Source organism: Pogoniulus pusillus, chromosome 37 (assembly GCF_015220805.1).
Source record: "Pogoniulus pusillus isolate bPogPus1 chromosome 37, bPogPus1.pri, whole genome shotgun sequence".
Taxonomy (NCBI): Eukaryota; Metazoa; Chordata; class Aves; order Piciformes; family Lybiidae; genus Pogoniulus; species Pogoniulus pusillus.
In genome coordinates, this window is record NC_087300.1 from 3259469 (window position 1) to 3284961 (window position 25493).

The 25493-nt window shown below is 52.6% G+C and overlaps 1 protein-coding gene across 1 annotated transcript in view; it reads right to left on the bottom strand.

The window, feature by feature from the left end:
* CSMD2 (CUB and Sushi multiple domains 2) overlaps window positions 1–25493 on the bottom strand; it is a 439963-nt gene that overhangs the window by 274334 nt on the left and 140136 nt on the right. Inside the window, exon 6 of the mRNA XM_064172682.1 lies at window positions 18755–18962. Coding sequence (XP_064028752.1) covers window positions 18755–18962 — 208 coding nt within the window. The remainder of the gene's footprint in view (window positions 1–18754; window positions 18963–25493) is intronic.

The following is a 25493-nucleotide window of genomic DNA, read 5'->3' on the forward strand; positions in this document are numbered from 1 at the left end:
AAGAGGGCTTTGCCTGGAAGAGTCTAAGGAGCCACTAAATCTGTGAGCTGACATCTTCTACCCTGCAAGATGAGGGAGGTTACTCTCCTGCTCTGCTCTCCTGAGAGCCCACCTGGAGTAGTGGGTGATAGGATGAGGGGCAATGGGTAGAAGCTGGATGACTCTGTGAAGGCTTGAAGCAAGTGCTTGGACATCTTTCTACCACTTCTGCAGGTGCTCATCCACTCACACACAGCAGGTTTTCACCAGCCAGGCACTCACTCATTGAGTCATGGAGTTGTTTCCATTGGCAAAGCCCTCTAAGGTCACCCTAAGACCACCATGGCCATTGCAGACTGCTTTGAAACTTCCTTCATAGAATCACAGAATTGCTCTGGTCAGAGAAGCTCTTGAACACCTCTGAGATCAAGTCCAGCATCAGCCTAACACCACCACAGCCATTAAACCATGCCCCCAAGTGCCATGGACACACACTTCTTGAACACCCCCAGGGATGGGCACTCCACCACCTCCCTGGGCAGCCTCTGCCGATCCCTGAGCACTCTTGCAGCAAAGAAACTGCTCCTCCTCTCCAAGCTAACCTTCCCCTGGCAGAAGTCCAGGCCCTTTCCTCTCACTCTGTCACCTGCTAACAAGGAGAAGAGCCCAACCCCACCTCATTCCAACCTCCTTTCGGGAAGATGTAGAGAAGAATGAGGTCTCCTCTCAGCCTCCTCCTCTCCAGACCAAACGACCTCAGCTCCCTCAGCTGCTCCTCCTTTAATTTTCCCTTCTCTTTGACTTAAAGTCTGCAGAAAACCCAGTGTGGCTCTGCAGAAGCCAAGGGGGGTTTACTAAGTCAAAAGAAGCACCTCTGACAAGAAAAGAAAGAGAGAGAGAAAGGGAGGAAGAGGGAGAGAAAGAAGGGAGAGAAGGAGTGAAAGAAAGAAGAGAGGGAGAGAAAGGAGAGAGGGAGGGAAAGAAGGGGAGAGGGAAAGAAGGGGAGAGGGAAAGAAGGGGAGAGGGAAAGAAGGGGAGAGGGAAAGAAGGGGAGAGGGAAAGAAGGGGAGAGGGAAAGAAGGGGAGAGGGAAAGAAGGGGAGAGGGAAAGAAGGGGAGAGGGAAAGAAGGGGAGAGGGAAAGAAGGGGAGAGGGAAAGAAGGGGAGAGGGAAAGAAGGGGAGAGGGAAAGAAGGGGAGAGGGAAAGAAGGGGAGAGGGAAAGAAGGGGAGAGGGAAAGAAGGGGAGAGGGAAAGAAGGGGAGAGGGAAAGAAGGGGAGAGGGAAAGAAGGGGAGAGGGAAAGAAGGGGAGAGGGAAAGAAGGGGAGAGGGAAAGAAGGAGAGAGGGAAAGAAGGAGAGAGAGAGAGAGAGAGAAGGAGAGACAGAGAGAGAGAAGGAGAGGAAAAGAGACGGAGAGAAGGAGAGAAGGACTCATTCCTCTCTGAGTGCTGCCTCCCATCCCTGTTTGGAGCACAGGGCAGCACTCCAGGATCAATGGTGTTAATTATTCTGCTCCATTACAGAGGGAACAACCTGACTGCAAAAAGAATCCCTTCATGCCAGCTTCAAGCCCGAAGCACTTTTATTTCCCCCCCTTTTAAGAACAGCTGAGTTATCAAAACCAGGTTTTTCCAACAGGGGGGAGGGAAAAAAAGCCACCAGCTAAGCCCCATTATAATAATTGAAGCAATTAATTACTTCTCTGCTTTCTCTTTTTCTAAGGGAGCTCTTTAATGCAGGTAATTCTGACTACAGGAGCTAATTTGGACTGCTCCATCGTTTAAAAGATGATGATAAAAATTAATTTAGGGAGTGCAGGGATAAAGGGATAAAGCAAAGCACTCAGTGAGGGGTATTTCCCCCGTGCTCCATCTGGGAATCAGGCTGGAAGGCACTTCAGAGAGATCTATTCCAACCCTCCCTGCTATGAGCAGGGACCCCTCTCAGCTAGACTCAGCTGCTCAAGGCTCATCCAAACTGGCTTTGAACAACCCCAGGGAGGAGGCAGCCACAGCCTCCCTGGGCAGCCTGTGCCAGAGTCTCACCACCCTCACACTGAACTTCTTCCTCAGCTCCACTCTAACCCTGCTCTCCCTCAGCTCCAAACCATTCTCCCTTGCCCTGTCTCCAGACACCCTCATGAATCCTCTGCATCCTTACTGTAGGACCCATTGACACTGGCAGGCAGCTCTAAGGTTGCCCTGGAGTCTTCTCCTCAGCCTGTCATAGAATCAAGCAGGTTGGAAGAGAGCTCCAAGCTCAGCCAGCCCAACCTAGCACCCAGCCCTGCCCAACCAACCAGACCATGGCACTAAGTGCCCCAGCCAGGCTTGGCTAAAGCACCTCCAGCCACAGCCACTCCACCACCTCCCTGGGCAGCCCATTCCAATGCCAATCACTCTCTCTGACAACAACTTCCTAACAACATCCAGCCTCAACCTGCCCTGGCACAACTTGAGGCTGTGTCCCCTTGGCTCATCTTTGTGGCCTCCTCTGGAGGGAAGCACCAATCCAGCACGGTGGAGAAGGCTGATCAGGTTTTCAGGGCAGTAGGAAAAAGGGAACTCGGAGCAGTGTCCTGGCACCTGGCAAATCCTGGGGGCAGGGAAGCAGCTGCTTGTGCTTCACCCTGTTGGATTTCTACGAGGCAGGAACCACCCTTTACACAGAAGCACATCAGTGCAGCACCACTGCCCCTCTGGTTTTCCAGAATCTGGGAAAATTCCAGCTCACTGTAGCCAGGAAGGCATTCATCAGAGGTTAGCTGCTGACAACGTTCTGTTACTACTCCTCTGCTAGGTACTGATGCTCTGGCATCTTCCTGACTCCTGCTATAAATCCAGCCCCACGAAAAGGCCCTGTGAGAAAGAATCAAAACATCCCTCTTGTACAGCAGCCAAAACTGTCACAACCAAGCTCAGCAAGAGCTAAAGAGATCCTGACCTGCCAGGACAACACTAAACCCTGCCAGGAAGCAGCAGCAAAATGCTGAACCACAGAATGGTTTGGGTCGGAAAAGACCTTTAAGATCACCAAGCCCAACCATTAACTCCTCAGTGCCAGAGCACCACTAAACCATGTCCCTCCCCACCACATCTCCATGGCTTTTAAATCCCTTCAGAGGTGGTGTCTCCACTTCCCTGGGCAGCCTGTTCCAGGATTTCCAACCCTTTGAGGGAAGAAACTCCTCCTCCTGTCCAACCTAATCCTCCCCTGGTTCTGCACTCTGGTCACAACAACCCCAAGCAGCACTACAGGCTGGGGCCAGAGTGGCTGAGAGCAGCCAGGCAGAGAGGGAGCTGGGGGTGCTGGTGAATAGTAGCTGAAGATGAGCCAGCAGTGTGCCCAGGTGGGCAGCAGAGCCAATGGCATCCTGGGCTGGCTCAGGAGCAGTGTGGGCAGCAGGACAAGGGAGGTTCTTCTGCCCCTGTGCTCAGCACTGCTCAGGACACACCTGCAGTGCTGTGTCCAGTTCTGGGCTCCTCAAGTCAAGAGAGATGTTGAGGTGCTGGAAGGTGTTTGGAGAAGGGCAGCAAGGCTGGGGAGGGGCCTGGAGCACAGCCCTGTGAGGAGAGGCTGAGGGAGCTGGGGGGGTGCAGCCTGCAGCAGAGGAGGCTCAGGGCAGAGCTCATTGCTGTCTGCAGCTGCCTGCAGGGAGGCTGTAGCCAGGTGGGGTTGGGCTTTGCTGCCAGGCAAGCAGCAACAGAACAAGGGGACACAGCCTCAAGCTGTGCCAGGGCAGGCTGGGGCTGGATGTTAGGAGGAAGTTGTTGGCAGAGAGTGATTGGCATTGGAATGGGCTGCCCAGGGAGGTGGTGGAGTGGCTGTGGCTGGAGGTGTTTTTGCCAAGCCTGGCTGGGGCACTGAGTGCCATGGTCTGGTTGGTTGGGCAGGGCTGGGTGCTAGGTTGGGCTGTCTGAGCTTGGAGCTCTCCTCCAACCTGCTTGGTTCTGTGATTCTATGATTCAATTTGTGTAGCCAGATGAAACTAAACCCACAATTTCCTTTCCCCTGTCTGGGCTCTGGGCAGGTTGATTAGATCTTCTTTGTACAAGAGACATCAGAGACATTAAGAGGCAAGATATTTAGATTAAGAGTCTGTATTTAATAACAGACTTGCAGGCCAGGCTGGAGTTTAGCAGCTGGTGAGACAGAAAACTCTGTGCCAAGCTCCATTGGTGGCAGCACCTCCCAGGGCAGGAGGAAAACCTCTGGGTTTTGAAGCAGAGCCAACAAGGTGCATGTAAAATAAACCAAACCCAAACAAACAACAGTAAGAAGCACTTAAAAAGGCAGAAACCAAGCAAATGCCACACACTGCCCTCAGTAGCCAAATGGCTCCTAAAGCAGCCTCTGCATGGAAATCTCTGCCCTGGCTTTCATCTGCTTGACTGTTCCTAGAGATGAGCAAGAATCACAGAAGCAGGGTTGGAAGGGACCACAAGGACCAGACAGTTCCAAGCCTCCCTGCCATGCCCAGGGACACCCTACCCTAGAGCAGGCTGCACACAGCCTCAGCCAGCCTGGCCTCAAACACCTCCAGCCATGGGGCCTCAACCACCTCCCTGGGCAACCCATTCCAGCCTCTCACCACTCTCCTGCTCAACAACTTCCTCCTCACCTCCAGCCTCACTCTCCCCACCTCCAGCTCTGCTCCATTCCCCCCACTCCTGACACTCCCTCACAGCCTCAAAAGTCCCTCCACAGCTTTTTTGGAGCCCTCTTCAGATGCTGTCAGGCCACAAGAAGGTCACCTGGGAGCCTCCTCTGCTCCAGCCTGCACAGCCCCAACTCTTTCAGGCTGGGCTCACAGCAGAGCTGCTGCAGCCTCTGAGCATCCTCCTGGCCCTGCTCTGGACACTCTCCAGCATCTCCACATCTTGTAATATGGGCCCCAGAACTGGATGCACCTGAAAATTGCCAAAGAGCTCTAACTGACACTCCAAACCGTGCTAAATGCAATCCTTCCCACCTTAATGGATTAGAATAGAATGCAAATTAGCAGGGGGTTGCACTTTAATTGCAGAACATGAGGTACCTCAGCACCAGGCAGCCACCAAATCAATCTGCACAGCAGAGATGAGCGCAGCACCCAGATGAAGCTCTCAGCTGTGACCCGCACCTGCAGCACACACCCAGCAGCAGCTCCAGGACCCGAAGGCAGGTGAAGCAGCACCTGCTTGCAGATGGGAAGCAGCTGCAGCCAAGCTGGGGAAGGGGAAAAGCCAGCAGGCAAAAAAAGAAGCTGGTTTCAAAGAGGTGACATCTGAAACCCCAGCGCTCGGCATCCTCAACGCCACTTGGCAATGTAAGGCAGCAGCAGTGAATGGGCCCCACAAAGCAAGCCCAGGAGAAAGAGAGCTTTCAAAGTACTGCACCAGCTGTGCAAATGTCTCAGCTCTTTGGCTTTGAAGTTGTAGATAAGGGTGAGCAGTGTAAAGCAGGGCTGCTATCAGCTCCCGCAGACAGATTCTGACACAAGGATGCAGCTCCCTCCTCGCCCTGCGCACCTCTGCAGACGGAGCCCCCTCTGTGCATCCTCAAGCAGCTCAAACGGTGGCAGAGCCACACAGAAAATGCCATGAGGTAGGTTTCTGAAGAGGAGAAAACACAATGGGAAGGCAGAGACATCTTCTGGAAGCACCTCTAAGTGAAGTCGCTGATCTCTCTCCCTCCAGCTGGCCAGACCCTGCCTTAGGCTGGGCCAGCTTCAGTCTGCTGCTGCCAGAGAAGAGCAGGAGGCAGAACCACAGAAGCATCCAGGCTGGCAAAGCCCCTCGGGATCACCAAGTCCAACCCAGAACCCTGCTCTACAAGATTCACCTTAAACCATAGCCCCGAGCACCACATCCACATGACCCTTACACACATCCAGGGTTGGTGACTCCAGCACCTCCCTGGGCAGCTCCTTCCAGTGCCTGACCTCTCTCTCTGGGAAAGAGAGCCCCTGCCAGCCTCTCACCACCCTCCTGCTCAACAACTTCCTCCTCACCTCCAGCCTCACTCTCCCCACCTCCACCTTTGCTCTATTCCCCCCACTCCTGACACTCCCTCACACCCTCAAAAGTCCCTCCCCAGCTTTTTTGTAGCCCCCTTTCAGATGCTGGCAGGCCACAAGAAGGTCCCCTGGGAGCCTCCTCTGCTCCAGCCTGCACAGCCCCAACTCTTTCAGGCTGTGCTCACAGCAGAGCTGCTGCAGCCTCTGAGCATCCTCCTGGCCCTGCTCTGGACACTCTCCAGCATCTCCACAGCCCTCTTGTCCCAGGGGCTCCAGAGCTGGATGCAGGACTCCAGGTGGGGTCTCAGCAGAGCAGAGCAGAGCAGAGCAGAGGGGGAGAATCCCCTCCCTGGCCCTGCTGGCCACACTGCTGCTGCTGCAGCCCAGCCTCTGCTTGGCTTTCAGGGCTGCAAGTGCACACTGCTGGCTGCTGTTGAGCTTCTGCTCCAGCAGCACCCCCAAGTCTCTCTCCTCAGGGCTGCTCTCCAGCCTCTCACTGCCCAGCCTGGATTGGTGCTTGGCATTGCCTCCACCCAGCTGCAGGACCTTGCCCTTGGTCCTGCATTTTATAGCCTTCAGGGATTTTTCCCACCCATGTCCATAGATTCACAGAATGGTTTGGGTTGGAAGAGACCTTAAAGATCATCCAGTTCCAACTTCCCTCTACATTAGAGGTCTTCCTGCACCTCACCCCTTGAGATTAAATCCACACAACCACAGTTCCTCTCTGCCTCAGAGGTGACTAAACAACAACAAAGGACAAGTTGGGATAAAAAAGGACAATTAAAACATGATCAGAGGTAATTTTCAGCCTAAGAGCATCATCTTCCTTGGCTAAAAAAGCTAACCTGAATATTCATGAAGTGCTCTCTACTATCCAGCAAATAGAGTTAATGATATTAATGCATGGCAAAATAAGATTAGCCAGGAAGTGACTCTAATCATGTTCCACTGAATGGAGCAGGAGAGGGACAAGTCATGAGGCCTCCTTCATTGCACTTTGTCACTCAAGCCTCCCTCACTGCCATGCTGCTGGCAGAGGAGTGGTTGGCTGAGCACCCACCCCCCCTGGGGAAGGGCAAGCAGCTGGCAGCAAGGAAAAGCAACTTCTGCTGCCTCTGTGTCTGCCCAGGCTGTGACTTCAGGTCATGCTGGCAACTCAAACTTTAGCTGGTGAGAGCCAAGAGGCTGCACCTTACTCTCCTCAGCTGGGGTCCAGAGGAAATAGACTCAGATAATGGTTTTGGTTGGCAATGATTTGGTTTAGTGCTGAGTCAAGGGTTGGACTGCATCATCTTTGGGGTCTCTCCCAACCAGATGCATTCTGTGAGTGGCAGGAGGCTGCAGCCAGGCTCTGCTGGACGATGCCCAGTGCTAGGCCAAGAGGCAGTGGTGGAAGCTGAGGCAGAGGAAGTTCCATGTAACCATGAGGAGGATTTTTTTTCCCTGTGAGGGTAACAGAGCCCTGGCACAGGCTGCCCAGGGGGGCTGTGGAGTCTCCCTCTCTGGAGATACTCAAAACCTGCCTGGATGTGTTCCTGCGTGATCTGCTCTAGGAGATCCTGCCCTGGCAGGGGTTGGACTGGCTGAGCTTTGGAGGTCCCTTCCAGCCCCTGACATTCTGTGATTCTATGATCCATCAGTCCAAGCACTGACCCAACACCCCCATGGCCACGAAACCAAGTCCCCAGGTGCCATGTCCACAGGTTTCTTGAACACCTCCAGGGATGGGGACTCCACCACCTCCCCGGACAGCTTGTTCCAGCCCCTGACCAGGCCTGCCCTTCCCTACCAGGTATATGTGCTGAGCTCTGGACCATCTTTAAACACCTTCTTCCCTCTCTTCCAGAACATCCCAGTTACTTCAGCAGTGCAAAGCTTGCCAAAGAGCTCCAGGCCAATGTATCACAGTATCACACTATTATTAGGATTGGAAGAGACCTCACAGATCATCAAGTCCAACCCTTTACCACAGAGCTCAAGGCTAGACCATGGCACCAAGTGCCACATCCAACCTTGCCTTGAACAGGCAAGAACATGTGCAGCACTGCCCTGCAGAAGCTGCTGTGCACAAAGCTGAACCTCAAAACAGCACTTGAGATGCTCCCAAATCATTTGCACCCCCCAGGGAAGCCTCCCAACTACCAGCAGGATCCCAAGCACTCCCAGTAGTGAGCCAGCTGCCTGCCATCAGGGAAGAAACAGCTCACTGACCTACAAATTCCTGTTCTTCCTGCTGCAGATCCATATTAAATCAGAGCCTGAAGCACTGTGCAGCAAGCTACAAAGGCTGCTGCATCCCAAGGAGCTGGCAGAGGCTGGAGGCAGCAAGGGACCAGCATCCCAGCACGGGTAGAACCTGAAGCTGGCTGCCTCAGCTGGGATGCTCTGGCTCCTGACAGAGCTCTCCAGCACCTTATCTCCAGAGAATGCACCTTCTGAGAGAAAGAGGCTTTTGCAGGAAGGCTCTTTCCTGCTGAAGCTACATTTTCCTGTTTGAAAGCTGAATTTGTTTCCAATTAAAAGCACTACAAATGCTGCAGGGGGAAAAAAAAAGGAGCTGTAACTGCAGCAGTCAAAAGAAGCAGATCCCAACAAAGATGTAACTGACATTGAAACAGAGATTTCAAAAGCCACTTTGTACACTTCCCCCCCACCCCCTTTCCTCCTCCCCCCATTATTATTCTTTCCCACTCCTATGGAAAACATCACCATGGAAGAAGAAAGCATCTGGATGCTGCAGATAAAGCAGTCATTAGTTAACTGGCTCTGACAATAAGGAAACTTAATTCATTGCACAGGAAAAGCAACCCAAACTTCCACACTTAGATTATCCAGGCTCTACCTAGTGAGGAGAGAAGTTATTTCAAGACACAATCATCCTCCAGCCTTCCAGCCCCACGCATGCAGCAGGGCAGGCTAATGCTTGTCAGCCTGTAAATAACAGCAATTGCTGCCTGGAGGAAAAAAGAGAGACAAAATAAACCCCACGGGCCAAAGGAAGTGGCAAGTGTGAGCTGAAAAGCACTTCCCTGCAGCCATCAGGCAATCTGCTCCACCAGATCCCTGCAAAGGGCTGCTGGGCAGCAGGAGGGAGAAGGAGGAGGGAGTCCTGCAGCAGTCAGGGGGATGCAAAGTGTGTGTGGAAGGAAAGATCCTGGCAAGGCAAGGTGATAGAGAGAGATCCTTGCAAGGCAAGGGAGGGAAAGATCCCTGCAAGGTGAGAGAGAGAGATCCCTGCAAGGCAAGGGAGGGAAAGATCCCTGCAAGGTGAGAGAGAGAGATCCCTGCAAGGCAAGGGAGGAAGGGATGCTTACAAGGCAAGGGAGGGAGTGATCCCTGCAAGGCAAGGGAGAAAGGGATCCCTGCAAGACAAGGGAGAGATGGATCCCTGCAAGGCAAGGGAGAGATGGATCCCTGCAAGGCAAGGGAGAGAAGGATCCCTGCAAGGCAAGGGAGAGATGGATCCCTGCAAGACAAGGGAGAGATGGATCCCTGCAAGGCAGAGGGAGAGATCCCTGCAAGGAGAGATAGAGAGAGATCCCTGCAAGGCAAGGGAGAGAAGGATCCCTGCAAGGCAAGGGAGATAAGGATCCCTGCAAGGCAGAGGGAGAGATCCCTGCAAGGAGAGATAGAGAGAGATCCCTGCAAGGCAAGGGAGGGAGAGATCCCTGCTAAGAGGATCCCACCGAGCTGCACTGCTGGAAGCAGCAGCTGCCACGCCAGGCCTCCTGAGCTGCAGGACGGTGGCAGGAGGAACATCCTTGCCTCAGTGCCAGTGCACTCCAGCCTGATTCACAAACCCTTTGGAGCCAAAGTCTCTCCATTGACTTCAATAGACACCAGCTGAGGCCTGAGATGAAAACACAGGCTGAAAGCTCCAAGACAGCTATCCAAGGATCAGAGGCTGCTTTGATGCAAAGGAAATAGGTTGGTTCATTAGAAGCAGGCACAGAGAAGAGTTTTTCCACCAAGCAACCACCAGGCAGAGTGACCTTCAAGAACACAGCAGCACAAGCTAAGAGGTGCTGCTGGCCAGTGGTGGGAAATAACTGGCAGCAAGAGGGGAGCACAAAGCAGATCTCACATGGCAGAGCTCTAATGAGGATTGGAAAGCAGTTAGCAGGCAGCCAGGGGTGATGGGGAGGGAAGGGGCACCTGAAGGTAATGATGAGGAAAGAACTGAAGTGAGCAGCAGTGAAGAGGAGCTCCTGAAAGAATTCCTTCAGCCTTTCTTCCCCCTAACTCACTGCTCTGCAGAAACACAGCAGCAAGGCAGAGCTTTGGAAATGCTGTTCCAGAAAGGGCTGATGTCCAAAAGGAGTCTCCTGAGCTCAGCTCCAGACAGGAAAACACTACAGAATTAACCAGAGGTCCTCAGAGCTGCTCCCAGGCTCACTCCAGCACTCAACATCCCTACCACAGCACTTGTGAAACACAGCAAGAGGAGGTGTGGAAGAGCAGGCTGGAGGAGACCTTGTGCAGCTTGGTCTAGTGAGAGGTGGCTTTGCCCACAGCAGGGGGGTTGAAACTGGATGATGATCAAGACCACTTCCAGCCCCAAAGCATTCTATGACTCTATGAAAGATGCCTCTGAAATAAGGTTATGGAGGGCAATTGGGTTAATTGCTGCACTAAAACCTAACACAAGACTAAAGAACAACCCCCAGAAAGAGACCACAAGGAGCAGCCAGTTCCAGCCCCCCTGCCATGCCCAGGGACACTTCACACTAGAGCAGGCTGCACACAGCCTCAGCCAGCCTGGCCTTAAACACCTCCAGGGATGAGGTCTCCATCACCTCCCTGGGTAACCCTTTCCAGGCTCTCACCACTCTCATGCTCAACAACTTCTTCCTAACATCCACTCTGACTCTTCCCATTTCCAGCTTTGTTCCATCCCCCCCAGTCCTGTCACTCCCTGACAGCCTAAAAAGTCCCTCCCCAGCTTTCTTGTAGCCCACTTCAGATCCTGAAAGGCCACAAGAAGGTCACCTGGGAGCCTCAATCTGGAGAGGAGACTGTGCCCAGGTGCTGAATCCACACATTTCATGAACACCTCCAGCATGGTGACTCCACCAGCTCCCTGGGCAGCCTGTTCCCATGCCTTGCAAGAAAGGATTTCCCCCTAACATCCAGCCTAATTCTAATCCCCCTGAGTTACTGTGCCTGATATTAGATACAGGTTCCAGCCTAGCTGGAGGAGATCTGAAGAGCTGCCAGGAAGACACCCACCTGCTCATTGCCTGCACATAAAAGTGCACAACCAGGACATCCAGGAGGGTGGGGAGACACTGGAACAGGGAGGTGGTAGAAGAAACCTACCTGAAAGGAGGTTGGAGCAAGGTAGGGATCAATCTCTTCTCTCAAGTAACTAAGACAGGACAAGAGTGGATGTTGCCTGGATAGGGCTGGGTGCTAGGTTGGACTGGATGATCTTGGAGGTCTCTTCCAACCTGCTTCATTCTATGATTCTATAAGAAGAAATGGCACCAAACTTTGCCAAAGGGGTTTACATTGGACATTAGTTACAACTCCTTTGCACTCAGTGGTTAAAGGTGAGGTGCTGGACTAGATGATCTTTGGAGGTCTCTTCCAGCTCCTAATGTTCTGTGGTAGAAGATCCAACCCTGGAGGTGCTTAAGGCCAGGCTGGATGTGGCTCTCAGATCCTGCTCTAGTGTGAGGTGTCCCTGCCCAGAGCAGGGGGTTTGGAACTGGCTGATCCCTGTGGTCCCTTCCCACCCTGCTAACTCTGTGGTTCTATGAGTCAGACCTTTCCCACTACAAAGCCAAACCTGACCCTCTTTGAAAGCGTGCTCAGAGTGCAGCCAAGCAGATTCTGCACAGCTCCCCCCCTCCAGAGGACACATCCATGCTGGAGGTGTGGCAGAGAGGCACAGACAGCAGCACTGAGCTGCAGGACTCAGCCTGCTGCTGCCCCTGCCGCAGTTCCCATCCTGTCACTTCAGACATCGCCCAAGAAACTTAGCTAAGGACTCACAGAGGAACAGGCAGGAGATCAAAGAGAGCATTTGAAACAAAGTCAAACCTACCCAAAGCTTCAGAGCAATCACTGAGCTATTAAAGAGAAGATGAGGCTGGGACACAGCTGCCACAGAGCAGGTTGAGTGCCACCCAGGACCAGCCTGGAGACCTCCTTATCATCTGACATGGACACTGGATGTTTCAGGTGCTCAGCTTCGGTGTTTTCAGCCTGGCTGAGCACCTCCAGGGATGCTCCCCACTGAAGAAAGCTTTAAAGCAGGCACCACAACCCAGCCATAATCAGCAGATCCTCCTGAGGAGTGTTAAATGAGGGATTTAGCCAGCTCTGAGCAGATACTGACACAAAGCACATGATCAGCACAGCTCAGTCCCCTTAAGGACTGGAGCCCAAGCTGCTTGCAGAGATTTTCCTCTCTTACATGCATTTGCAGAGCAGGATTTCACTAATCCTGGGGGACCTCTCAGCTAGTACAGAACGAGGGGAAGAGAACCCCAAGTCTGGCAACAACGACACAGGAGCACATCCAGACTAAATGTCCCTGTCCCTGCCCAGTGCATCCTGGCTCCAGAAGAGACAGGTTGTGATCAGCATGGCCACTCCAGCCACAGAACCACAGAATGCCTGGGCTGGAAGGGACCTCCAAAGCTCAGCCAGTCCAACCTCTCCCTGCCAGAGCAGGGCACACAGGAACACATCCAGGTGGGGTTTGAATATCTCCAGAGAGGGAGACTCCATAACCCGCCCTGGGCAGCCTGTGCCAGGGCTCTGGCACCCTCACAGGGAAAAAACATCCCTTGTGTTTCCATGGAACTTCCTCATGGAAGCTCCACTATGCCTCAGCTTCCACCACTGGCCCTTAGCCTGGCATTGAGCATCACTGACAGGAAGAAACCTCAAAGGAGAAGCAGGGCAGCTGCTGCCATCCTGCCTATTTTTCACAGCGTGGTTTGGGTTGAGAGGGACCTTGAAGAACACCTCCTTGGGAGGGACCTGGAAGATCACCTCCTTGGGAGAGACCTGGAAGACCATCTCTTTGGGAAGGACTTGGAAGATCACCTCCTTGGGAGAGACCTGGAAGACCACCTCCTTGGGAGAGACCTGGATGATCACCTCCTTGGGAGAGACCTGGAAGACCACCTCCTTGGGAGGGACCTGGAAGACCATCTTGTTGGGAGGGACATGGAAGACCACCTCCTTGGGAGGGACTTTGAAAACCACCTCGTTGGGAGAGACCTTGCAAACCATCTTGAGATTTTGAAGATCATCTCACTGGGAGGGCCCTTGAAGCTCAGCCAGTTCCAACCCCCCTGCCATGGGCAGGGACACCTCCCTCTAGCCCAGGTTGCTCAAGGTCTCACCCAGCCTGGCCTTGAACACCTCCAGAGAGGGAGCAGCCACAACCTGCCCCAGTGTCTCCCCACCCTTTTCTTTCTAGCCTGGAGACCACCACCACCACATCCTCCTTTCTAATCTGATCAGCTCTTTTCACACTGCTACTTTTTTTTTTCCTCCCCCTCCTGGTTTCCTGCTCAGAAGAATTTTATTTCTCACTTGTCAAGAAAATCTAAGCCCAAGGCCCCATGACAGAAGCTGCAATAGCAGTTAAAAGAGCTGTAAATGTGTTATTTTATTAATATGACTGAAATAGCTACTCAACCTCTACTGCTCTGCCTGACATATGGATGCTGAGCCCTGCAATGCCCTTCTCCCTTCCAAGACTTATTGCAGGATTCACATCCAACAGGTCTGGGACCGAATGAAACTCCCCAAGTGATTCTCCAGGGAGCAGTTCTGTGTGTTGAGATCAATGTGGAGCTGCAGGCAAGAGGGGAAAGGGAACCAGGCTTATAAAAACCCAACCAACCAACAACCAAACAGCTCATTTTAAAGAGAGGAGGGCAAATGGCAGGGCAGGAGATGTTCACAGAGTCACAGATTGCACTGGGTGAGAAGGGACCCTCAAAGGTCACTTTGTCCAATGTCCTTGCAGGCAGCAGGGACATCTCCAACAACTGCCCAGAGGCCCAGCAAGGCTGATCTGGAATGTCTGCAGGGATGGAGCCTCAACCACAGCCCTGGGCAACCTCTTCCAGTGTTTCACCACCCTTATGGTGCAGAACTTCCTCCTGGTGTCCAACCTAAATCTGCCCTGCTCTGGTTTCTAACCACTACCTCTCATCCTGTCACCACAGGACCTTCTGAACAGTCCCTCCTCAGCCTTCCTCTGGGTCCCTTTCACATATTGGGTCTAAGACCTCTCTGAAGCCTTCTCTTCTCCAGGCTGAACAGCCCCAACTCTCCCAGCCTGTCTTTATAGCAGAGCTTCTCCAGCCCTCTGATCATCTTTGTGGCATCCTTTGGATCCTCTCCATCAGGTCTACGTCCTTCCTGTCTTTGGGCTCCCATATCTGGGCACAGCCTCAGAGCAAAGGGACAGGATCCCCTCTCTCCAGCTCTGCCCACACTGCTTTAGATGCAGCCCAGGCTGCTCTCTGCCTTGTGGGCTGCCAGTGCCCACTGCTGCCTCCTGACCAGCTTCTCACTCACCAGCACCCCCAGCCCTTTCCTGCAGGGCTGCTCTCAACCTCATCATAGAATCATAGAATCATAGAATCAACCAGGCTGGAAGAGACCTCCAAGCTCATCCAGTCCAACCTAGCACCCAGCCCTAGCCAGTCAACTAGACCATGGCACTAAGTGCCTCATCCAGGCTTTTCTTGAAGACCCCCAGGGACGGTGCCTCCACCACCTCCCTGGGCAGCCCATTCCAATGGGAAATCATCCTCCAGCCTGGGCTGATAGCAAGGATTGCCCTGACCTATGAACAAACCTTGCACCTGATTGAACCCCATGAGATTCTCCTCATTTAAATCCAAGCCAAGCCAAGTTTTCCTCTGCTGAGCTCCTGCTCTCATAAAGTATCTCCAACCAGATAAGATCCCAGAGCTTGAAAATCCACAGGAACCTCTAATCCAGCTGAAATGCAGCTCTGTTTATTTGTGTACACCACTGGATCAGACTCAAAACTCTTTATAATGCTTAGGAAATGAAATATTTAGCTGCAAGCTACTTCAGTGGAAGGCTTTATTTGGCCTGGAGTCTATCTGCCATATTACCAGTAATTAAAACTAGGTTTTCATAGACACAAAGAGAAGGGGGGGGGGGGGAAAGGGGTTAGCTCTGTTTTCAAGCTGAATCCTATCACCATGTTTCAAGAGGAGATATGAGCTCCATTGGTTTGGTTTTTTCCCCCCCCCCCTCCCCTATGGGGAAAAATTATTAAAGGCATAAGCAAAATGAGTCCTCTGAATTGAATTATGAGGCTCTGGGTTGTGAAGGCTGCCTTTGGAAAAGAAACAAAACCCAAGCAAATTGAAAACCAGACTCTTTGTGAGTCCACTTATGGGACTGAGGAGTTTACTTCTCAAGATTACTAAATGAGCTCCCTTTGGATTGCCTGGGAGGGGGTGGGGGGGTGTTTTATCTTGCCTGTGTGGGGTTTTCAAGGCACTATAAAAATGCAGGAAGAAGCTCAAAAAGCAGGAACAGCTTCTACAAGGCCTGGATGGAGCTGCTGCCTGTGTGACCTTTGCTCATCTCATTAATGCAGAGCATCTTGCCTGGGCTGCTCCATCAGCAGACCCAAAGGAGAGTCCACTGCTGCTCCAGCCCCCAGCAAGAGCACACTGGGAGGAAAAGGCATCATTAAAGGTGCAGCACTTGGGCTCTTGGTGGGGAAAGAGGAAAGCAGCTGTAGCATTATCCCATCTAACATGAACCACAGAACAGAATCAGAGCATCCAGCAGGTTGGAAGAGAGCTCCAAGCTCAGCCCAACCTAGCACCCAGCTCTGCCCAACCAACCACACCATGGCACTAAGTGCCCCAGCCAGGCTTGGCTTCAACACCTCCAGCCACAGCCACTCCACCACCTCCCTGGGCAGCCCATTCCAATGCCAATCACTCTCTCTGCCAGCAACTTCCTCCTCACAGCCAGCCTCAACCTGCCCTGGCACAGCTCGAGGCTGTGTCCCCTTCTTCTGTTGCTGGCTGCCTGGCAGCAGAGCCCAATCCCATCTGGCTCCAGTCTCTTTCCAGGTATTTGCAGACATGACCCCAGACTGGTGTCTGTAACACATCAGCTACTAAGTCTTCTTGCTAAAAGGGTCCATGTGCAGGTCCATGTCCTGCTGGAAGGTGAAGAGCTCAATTTGCCAAGACATTTCCCACCTCTGAAGTCCTACCACTGCTCTGGAGCTCTGAGTTAATACCTGCCAGAAGAAGTTGTTCAGCATGAGGGTGGTGAGAGCTTGGAATAGGTTGCTCAGGGAGGTGGTGGAAGCCTCATGCCTGGAGGTGTTTAAAGCCAGGCTGTCTGAGGCTGTGTGCAGCCTGCTCTAATGTGAGGTGTCCCTGAGCATGGCAGGGGGGCTGGAACTGGCTGCTCCTTGTGGTCCCTTCCAACCCTGCCTGATTCTCTGATTCCGAAGGACACAAACTTGCACACAGGAATTTCCAGCTAAATATGAGGAGGAGCTCCTTTAATCTAAAGATGACAGAGCACTGGAACAGGCTGCCCAAGGAGATGGTGCAGTCTCCATCTCTGTAGACACTTCAAACCCACCTGAAGGTGTTCCTGTGTGCCCGCAGTGGGGTTGGAACTGGCTGATCCTTGCGGTTCCTTCCAACCCTGACTGATTCTATGACTCTATCTTTAGGGCAACTCTCATGAGTCAGAAAAGGGAGGGAAAAAAACCCCAAACAAACAACAAAAAAAAAGATGAGTATGGCATTTATTAAAGATGAAAGCAGCATTCCTGAGAGCACTGCTGGAGCAGGAGGAAGGCTGTTGACATTCTGCATGCTGCCTTTTGTCTAAAGGACAAAGCAAGACTCGACAGAAGTTCATTAACAGCAAAGTCAGCCCTGTCAGCAACCTGCTTAGTGATAACCAGAAAACAATTTAGCCCCAAAAAAAAACCCCACCTAAAAAAAAAAAAAGGGGGGGTTGAGCATGACAATGTTTGAGGCAGGTGAAGAATTGGTGGTTTAGTTTCAGTGCTTTATTTCTCCCAAGGAGCTACGCTGACAGCTGCCTGCAAACGAGAGGGTTCCCAGTGGGCACTGCAAGTCTTGGGTGTAAAGGAGAGAATTCCAGTCTAAAGGATGAACAATCTGGGGGAGTGGACATAGAATAATAAGAAGTTTATCTAATTCCAGCAAACTAAATAAATGAAGAGCAATGAAAGTGCCCAGAGGCACACAGATGAGGGCTCCTGAAACGTTGCACTGAGCATCGCTGCCTCTCTGCAGCCCTTTCCTTGTCAGAGTGCAAAGATCAGGAATGAAAATATAGAACTGGATGAAAATAGGGAATTAAGGCACTGTTCTGGTTGGAAAACACCTCTAAGGTCAAGACCAATCCAACACCACCATGGCCATTTAACCATGTCCTCAAGGGCCAGGTCCACACATTTCTTGAGCACCTCCAGGCATGGTTTCTCCAACACCTTCCTGGGCAGCCTGTTCCAACGCCCAGCTTCTGTGCTCCACAACCTCCCTGGAGATGGTCAAGGCCAGGTTGGATGAGGCCTTGAGCAACCTGTTCTAGTTGGAGCTGTCCCTGCCTATGGCAGGGGCTTGGAACTGGCTGAGCTTTGAGCTCCCTTCCAACCTAACCCATTCTGTGATTCCATAAAACCAATTAGAAGAATGGTTCCTGCTTCCCTGCCTACAGAGGAGTAACAACCACCTCTGTTGAAGTGTTAAATGAGAGCTGTCCTGAAGCACAACAGGTCTCTGAGCAGCCTCATTTAGTTGAGGATGTCCTTGCTGCCTGCAGGTGGGCTGGACTGGGTGAGCTTTGGAGGTCCCTTCCAACCCAGACCATTCTATGATTTCATGGTTCAATAACCTGGGTTGGGTGGTGGAACAGTGGCAGAGGTTGAGGTCCTATCCCTGGGGATATTCAAGGTCAGGTTCAACAAGGCTCTGAGCAACCTGCTCTAGTGGAGGATCTCCTGCTCTAGGGTAGGGTGTCCCTGCCCATGGCAGGGGGGTTGGAACTGGATGATCCTTGTGGTCCCTTCCAACCCTGACTGAATCTATGCCCCTGCTGCCTGCAGGGGGATTGGACTGGATGAGCTTTGGAGGGACTGTTTGCAAAGGCCTGCAGGGGCAGGATAAGAGCAGTGGTTTGAAATGAGAGCAGAGCAGATTGAGATTGGAACTAGGTTGAGACTGGACTAGGAACAAGTTCTGCACCAGGAGGGTGCTGGAACATTGCAATAGGTTGCCCAAGGTGATAGTTGAGGCTCCATCCCAGAGATACTCAAGGTCAGGTTCAACAAGGCTGTGAACAAGCTGCTCCAGTGGAAGATGTGCCTGCTGCCTGCAGGGGGGTGGGACTGGATGAGCTCTGGAGGGACTGTTTGCAAAGGCCAGCAGGGGCAGGACAATGGCAGTGGTGTGAAACGAGAGCAGAGCAGATTGAGATTGGATTTGAGGAACAAGTTCTGCACCAGGAGGGTGCTGGAACATTGCAATAGGTTGCCCAAGGTGATAGTTGAGGCTCCATCCCCAGAGATACTCAAGTCCAGGTTCAACAAGGCCCTGAGCAAGCTGCTCCAGTGGAAGATGTCCCTGCTGCCTGCAGAGGGGTGGGACTGGATGAGCTTTGGAGGTCCCTTCTAACCCAGTGCATCCTAAGAAAACACCATTGGGTACCACACGAACGCAGAGAGCAGGATAAAGCACAGCCAGTGGTAACCTACCAGAGTGAAGATCCCTCTGTCCCAGCAACTTCTAAAACATCATATCCATCTTCCAGCTGGAAATCCATGAAAACCAGAGCAATAGTGTCTCCAGGTTCAGCCAGAATAGTCCAGGTGCAGTCTGCATTATTGCCATACTCCAAAGGGAAATGAGGGCTTGAGATAATTCCACTCTGGCCCCGCAGTGTCCCTCCACAAGCATCATCAGCTGGAAGCAGAACACAAGTTGTCAGGTTTCACAAGCATCATCAGCTGGAAGCAGAACACAAGTTGTCAGCTTTTGCCAAAATCCACAAAGCAGGACATTAAAAAAGACAAAAAGAAGAAAGCCAAACTCAAACCAAAGCTTTAGGACCCCCAGATGGGGTTTTTTTCCCCCCACCAGGGTGTGTTTTGCTACAGCACTATGAAGAGACAAAGGTGCTGAGGGGTGCAGAATCCTATCAGGTCAGCAAGTGGCTCCTGGCTTATTCCCCACCTTACACTTGGAGGGGATTGGTCTCAACACCCCAAGTGACAAAGCTTCTAGCACCTTCCTGGGGAGACAGTTCCCAGCACAAAGCATCTTGCTGTCAGGACACAACTCCCTCACACCTTGCCAGAATTTTCTGTGCCATTCATGATTCCTGATTAGGATCCTCCAAGGTGTTCTCTTCCCTCTCCCTCTGCCAACTCTCCTTTGCCAACCAAGCAGGAGGAAAACCAGCAGGAATTCAGTGACTGAGGAGGGTTTCACAGGCATGAGGAACCTCTCCTGTCACAGCAGGCAGAGAGGTTGCTGTCCAACTCACAGCATATTCACCAGCAACAGGAACTGCACCAAGGGCTGAGCTGACAGGACTGGCACTACAAGAATCACAGAATGTCAGGGGCTGGAAGGGACCTCCAAGCTCAGCCAGCACAACCTAGCACCCAGCCCTGCCCAACCAACCAGACCATGGCACTAAGTGCCCCAGCCAGGCTTGGCCAAAACACCTCCAGCCCATTCCAATGCCAATCACTCTCTCTGACAACAACTTCCTAACAACATCCAGCCTCAACCTGCCCTGGCACAGCTTCAGCCTGGGTCCCCTTCTTCTGTCCCTGGCTGCCTGGCAGCAGAGCCCAACCCCACCTGGCTACAGCCTCCCTGCAGCAATGAGCTCTGCCCTGAGCCTCCTCTGCTGCAGGCTGCACCCCCCCAGCTCCCTCAGCCTCTCCTCACAGGGCTGTGCTCCAGGCCCCTCCCCAGCCTTGCTGCCCTGCTCCAAGCACCTTCCAGCACCTCAACATCTCTCTGCAATTCAGGAGCCCAGAACTGAACACAGCACTGCAGGTGTGGCCTGAGCAGTGCTGAGCACAGGGGCAGAAGAACCTCCTCATCCCTGCAGTTTCAAAGCCATGGAGATGTGGTGCTGAAGGAGGTGGTTTAGTGATGCCCTGGGCAGTGCTGGCTTTGCAGTTGAGCTTGGTGATCTTAAAGGTCTTTTGCAGCCTGAAGCAATTTCTACGAGGCTGTGATTTTCACGAGCTGGATTTCATCAGCAGGAGCTATTAGAGCAAGTAAAGGAGGAGGATCTAAAGGAAACATGGGCAGGGAGATAAAGGAAAGCAAGAATTAAGGTGACTAAGCAGCAGGGCAGCTCTGGTACATGCAGCATCAGTTCAGCATTTCCTTGGAATGCTGCTAAGCAAAGCCTGTTAGCTTGAGCTTGACAACTTGTACTACAGAGCAGCATTTCAGATGCTTTTAGTCAAGGAGCTTGGGGCTTTACACTCCAAATACTTCTTGTCATTACAGAATGGTTTTCAAACAGCTGCCAAAAAAAACCCTCAACAACAACAACAACAGCAACAAAAACCCAAACCACCCTCCCCAACCCCTTCCAGAGTGAAACTGAACAGAGCAGACAACATCTGCTCAGCACCATGGGCACCCCAGGAAAGGGCAGGATCATTCTGCAGGGATGCTGGAGAGGATTCTTCAGCTTTCAGACTTTTTGTTTTCCAGGAGTGAGGGTTTTAGGTTTTATCAGATCTGAAAGGTGCAGCCTTTAACTCAAGAAACTCAAAAGATAAAGTCAGACAAACACACATGCCAACTTTTCCTTCCCCTGCCCATCTGCTCCCCCAGCACAGCCACCCAAGGAAGCAGAAGGCACAGGTGTGGCCTGAGCAGTGCTGAGCACAGGGGTACAAGAACCTCCCTTGTCCTGCTGCCCACACTGCTCCTCAGCCAGCCCAGGATGCCATTGGCTCTGCTGCCCACCTGGGCACTGCTGCCTCAGCTTCAGCTCCTCTCTCCCACCACCCCCAGCTCCCTCTCTGCCTGGCTGCTCTCAGCCACTCTGGCCCCAGCCTGTAGTGCTGCTTGGGGTTGTTGTGGCCAAAGTGTAGAACCTGCCCTTGGCCTTGTTCAATCTCATCCCCTTGGCCTCTGCCCACCCATGCAGCCTGGCCAGGTCCCTCTGCAGGGCTCTCCTCACTTGGGACGTGACCCTTTGCAACCAGCTTTGTGCTCAGACTGAACTGGCAAAGGTCAGAGCAGGTAGGAAAGGCAGGAAAAAATTATGTCAAAACTAGAAGTGGATGAGGATATTTCTGGGCCATTCCAGCAGCCAAAGCCAGACCACTGAAATCCCAGCTCCATGCTCTCTTCCCTGGCATTCCATTCCAGCAGCCACAGTTACCTCATTGCTGCAACCTTATTGTCAGGGAATGATTCACAGACACTGAAGTGCAGCTGGAATCATCAAGAGAGGCTGAAAGATCTCTCAGCCAGTCCAAGCAGCACAAAGATCCTTCAGACTTCAAGGCATCCCACATGAGATTCCTACAGGGAGACCTCCAAAGAAAGTCCATGCCAAACTAAAAAGGCCAAAAGGCTATTCCCAAACCCATCCCTCTGACAGACAGAAGGAAAAGGAGTTTCAGAGGCTGGCTGGAGCCCAGTCCAAGAGGATGAACACATTTCACCACTTTGCTGCTAAGTTCCAGCCTCATTTCTCATGAATAAGTGCCCCTGCAGATGCTAGCAAGGAAGAGATGCAGAAGAGCTCCTCAGGCAGTGAACTCCCAGCCCACATGGCCAGCAGCAAGGCAGACAGAGCAGGAGCAAGGTCATTAGCTGCTCCAGCAAGGCAGGGGCATCTGAAGAGGCAATTTATTCTGCAGGTACACTCAGCTCCAGAGGGGCTCCTATCTCCTGCCTAATATGTGAAGCATTATTGTTGCCTGGCTGCTGCTGGCCCCAGGCAACCACTCCAAATACCTTTGCAAATCAGGTCCTGCACCACTGCACCCCAAGCCAGCAGCAAGCAATCAGCCTCTGCGTGCCAGCTCCATCCTCAAGGGCAGAGGTCTGGCAGCACCCGAGGGGTGGGTGCCCAGTGGAGGGGGCCAAGCTCTTTTTGAGGGTGCACAGCAACAAGACAAGGAGCAATGGATGCAAACTGGAACAGAGAAGGTTTCACCTCGACACGAGGAGAAACTTCTTTACAGTGAGGGTGATGGAGGCCTGGAGCAGGCTGCCCAGGGTGGGCTGTGGAGTTGCCTCCTCTGGAGGCTTTCCAACACCACCTGGATGCATCCCTGGGTGGACTACTCTGGTTGATCCTGCTTTTGGATCCTGCTCCAGGATCTCTGGAGGTCCCTTCCAACCTCTCACAGTCTGTGATTCTGTGCTAAGTGCTCTTGCTTGCCTCTCACCAGGGTGATGCATTTGTGCAGCTCAGCTCTACACAGAACCCACCCCCCAGGAACAAGTCCAATGAGTGCCCTGGAGAGGCCACACCTCGAGCACTGCATCCAGTGTGGGACATGAGGTATGAGAAGCACATTAAGGAGCCAGAGAGGAGGCAACGAAGCAGGTGAGGGGTTTGGAGAGCAGGTCTGGTGAGGAGCAGCTGAGGACCTGGGGTTGTTTAGTCTGAAGAAGAGGAGGCTGAGAGGAGACCTTATGGATCTCTACAGCAGGTTGAGGCTGGATGTTAGGAGGAAGTTGTTGGCAGAGAGAGTGATTGGCATTGGAATCGGCTGCCCAGGGAGGTGGTGGAGTGGCTGTGGCTGGAGGTGTTGCAGCCAAGCCTGGCTGGGGCACTTAGTGCCATGGTCTGGTTGGTTGGGCAGGGCTGGCTGCTAGGTTGTGCTGGCTGAGCTTGGAGCTCTCTTCCAACCTGCCTGATTCTATGATTCTAACTAGACTGATGGCAATGGGTTTAGTCCACCTCATGCACTGATGGCCAAGTGGTAAAACAAAGAGCAGCAGGAACAGAAGGTGATGCAGGCAGGGTGAGAGAGCATGAAACAGGAAGATCCTCTGCTTTTACAAGGGGCTAGACTGGAGTAAGAGTCAGACTCACAACCAGGGAGGAGTCAGGAGGACCTGGGGTTAGGGTCAAGACCACTCCCCCAGGAGGGTTAACTCCTACAGTGCCCTTTTATCATTATTATTTGTAATTAAAAGGGAGAATTTTCATTTCAGTGCCTTGCAAATATCTCCTTGCACACAGGCACTTCATGCAAACAACTTTCCCTTCCCACCCAACACTAACTCCACACTGCCTGTCTCTGCAGAGGTTGTTACTGCTGTGTTTAAACACATTCCACGAGCTTCCTGCACAGCCCTTCAATGATTTTGGGCCCAGGGCAGCCTAAGCAGATGCTGAAGCTAGAGCCAGACCAAGCCCTTTGAATGAGAGCCTGCAGATTTGATGTGCTCTGAGGTGCAGCTCCACAAAACTCCTCAACTTGGCTCCTTGAATTCTTTGACTCCTCTGCCTACCACCAGCATAAACCTCTCAGTTCTACCTCCCTTCAGCAAACAATCTGGGCAAGACTTCTCTCCCTGTGTGCATGGAAAGGCTTTAACAAAAAGAGATTTGGATGCTTTAGGGAATGTCCTTTTGGTCCTTCAAAGGCGTCAGTTTGTTCCCTTTCTTTCGTGCAGTTAACTGCCCCAGGCGAGGTTTGTTGCTTCGGTGGCTGCAGCAGAGAGGAAAGCAGCAGCAGTTCAGCTCTGGATGTGTTCCTGTGTGCCCTGAGCTAGACTGTGTGGTCCTGCTCTGGCAGGAGGGTTGGACTCGAGCTCTTTGGATCCCTCCCAACCTCTGGGAGCTGTGATCTGCTGGGGTTCTGCTGTGTGAAAAACATCAAAGTGGTTTGGGCTGGAAGGGATCTTAAGGCTCATCGAGTTCCAAACCCCTGCTATGGGCAGGGACACTTCCCACTAGCCCAGGTTGCTCAAGGCCTCATCCAACCTGGCCTTGGACACCTCCAGGGAGGGAGCATCCACAACCTCCCTGGGCAACCTCTTCCAGAGTCTCCTCACCCTCACTGTCAAGAATTTCTTCCTAACCTCCACTCTCAGCCTCCCCTCTTCCAGCTTCAATCCATTTCCCCTTGTCCTATCACTGCAATGCCTTATAAAAAGTCCCTCCCTGGCTTTCTAGTCCTGTGGGGCTGAGCTTAAAGTCCTCTTTAAATCAAGTCCTAAGCCTTGTTTCAATCTGTGCCTGCAGACCAACTGTGCTATGCACACATGGGTGTGCTTTGCAGGCATGGGATGAGGCACTTAGTGCCATGGTCTGGTTGACTGGCCAGGGCTGGGTGCTAGGTTGGACTGGCTGAGCTTGGAGCTCTCTTCTGACCTGGTTCACTCTCTGATTCCATGATTCTGTCAAAAGCAGAGGAGGCAGGATGAGGAAACCACCCCAGCTATTTCTTCCACACGTTACACCGATGGGACAAATGCCAGCTTAAGTCCAGCTTCTGCAGTCTGACCCAGACCTGCAGAGGACTTTCAGTCCTTGAGGCAAATTTCTGAGTCACCCAAAGCCTGCCAGGCACAGCCAACCTCACTGCTGGGCAGCCACAGCTGCCACCCAGCTCCGTGCTCTCCTACTTCACAGCTCAGCATGGAGATGTCATTTGCTGCTGGAGATGTCATTTGCTGCTGGAGATGTCATTTGCTGCTGCTGCTGCTGCTGCTGCTGTGGTGCTCCCTGAATGAGATCACTGCAGTTTTAATCCTTCCTGCCACATAGGCAAGAAGCATAACTCAGCAGAGCAGGGGCAGAGCAGGCTGAATTTATAGTCTCGTTTAGCTCTGAGTCCAAGAATCAATTCTGGTCTAACTGAGCTCTCAAACCCACTGGCCAGCTGCAGCCCCCAGCTACTCTCACTGTGCTCTGCACAGCTTTCACCAAGCCATTCTGCTTGCAGCTGGAATTCCTGCCTACATCCCTTCCTCCAACACAAGAAGGACATTAAACTCTTGGAGTGGCTCCAGAGGAGGCCATAAAGATGATCAAAGGGTTGGAGAACCTCTTCTAAAGGGACAGGATGACAGAGTTGGAGCTGTTCAGCCTGGAGGAGGCTCTGGTGAGACCTTAGAGCAGTCTTCCAGTACCTACAGGAGGGGCTACTGACAAGGGGTTGTGGTGACAGGACAAGGGGCAGTGGACTGAAGCTAGGAGAGGAGAGATTGAGAGTGGATTAGGAAGAAATTCTTGACAGTAAGAGTGGGGAGACCCTGGCACAGGTTGAGGGTGGTGAGACACTGGCACAGGTTGCCCAGGGAGGTTGTGGAGCACAGAAGCACCCAATGTGATCAAGGATCAAAGATCACATTGGGTGCTTCTGTGCTCCACAACCTCCCTGGAGGTGTTCAAATCCAGGCTGGATGAGACCTTGAGCATCCTGGGCCAGTGGGAGGTGTCCCTGCCTATGGCAGTGGGGTTGGAACTGGCTGAGCTTTAAG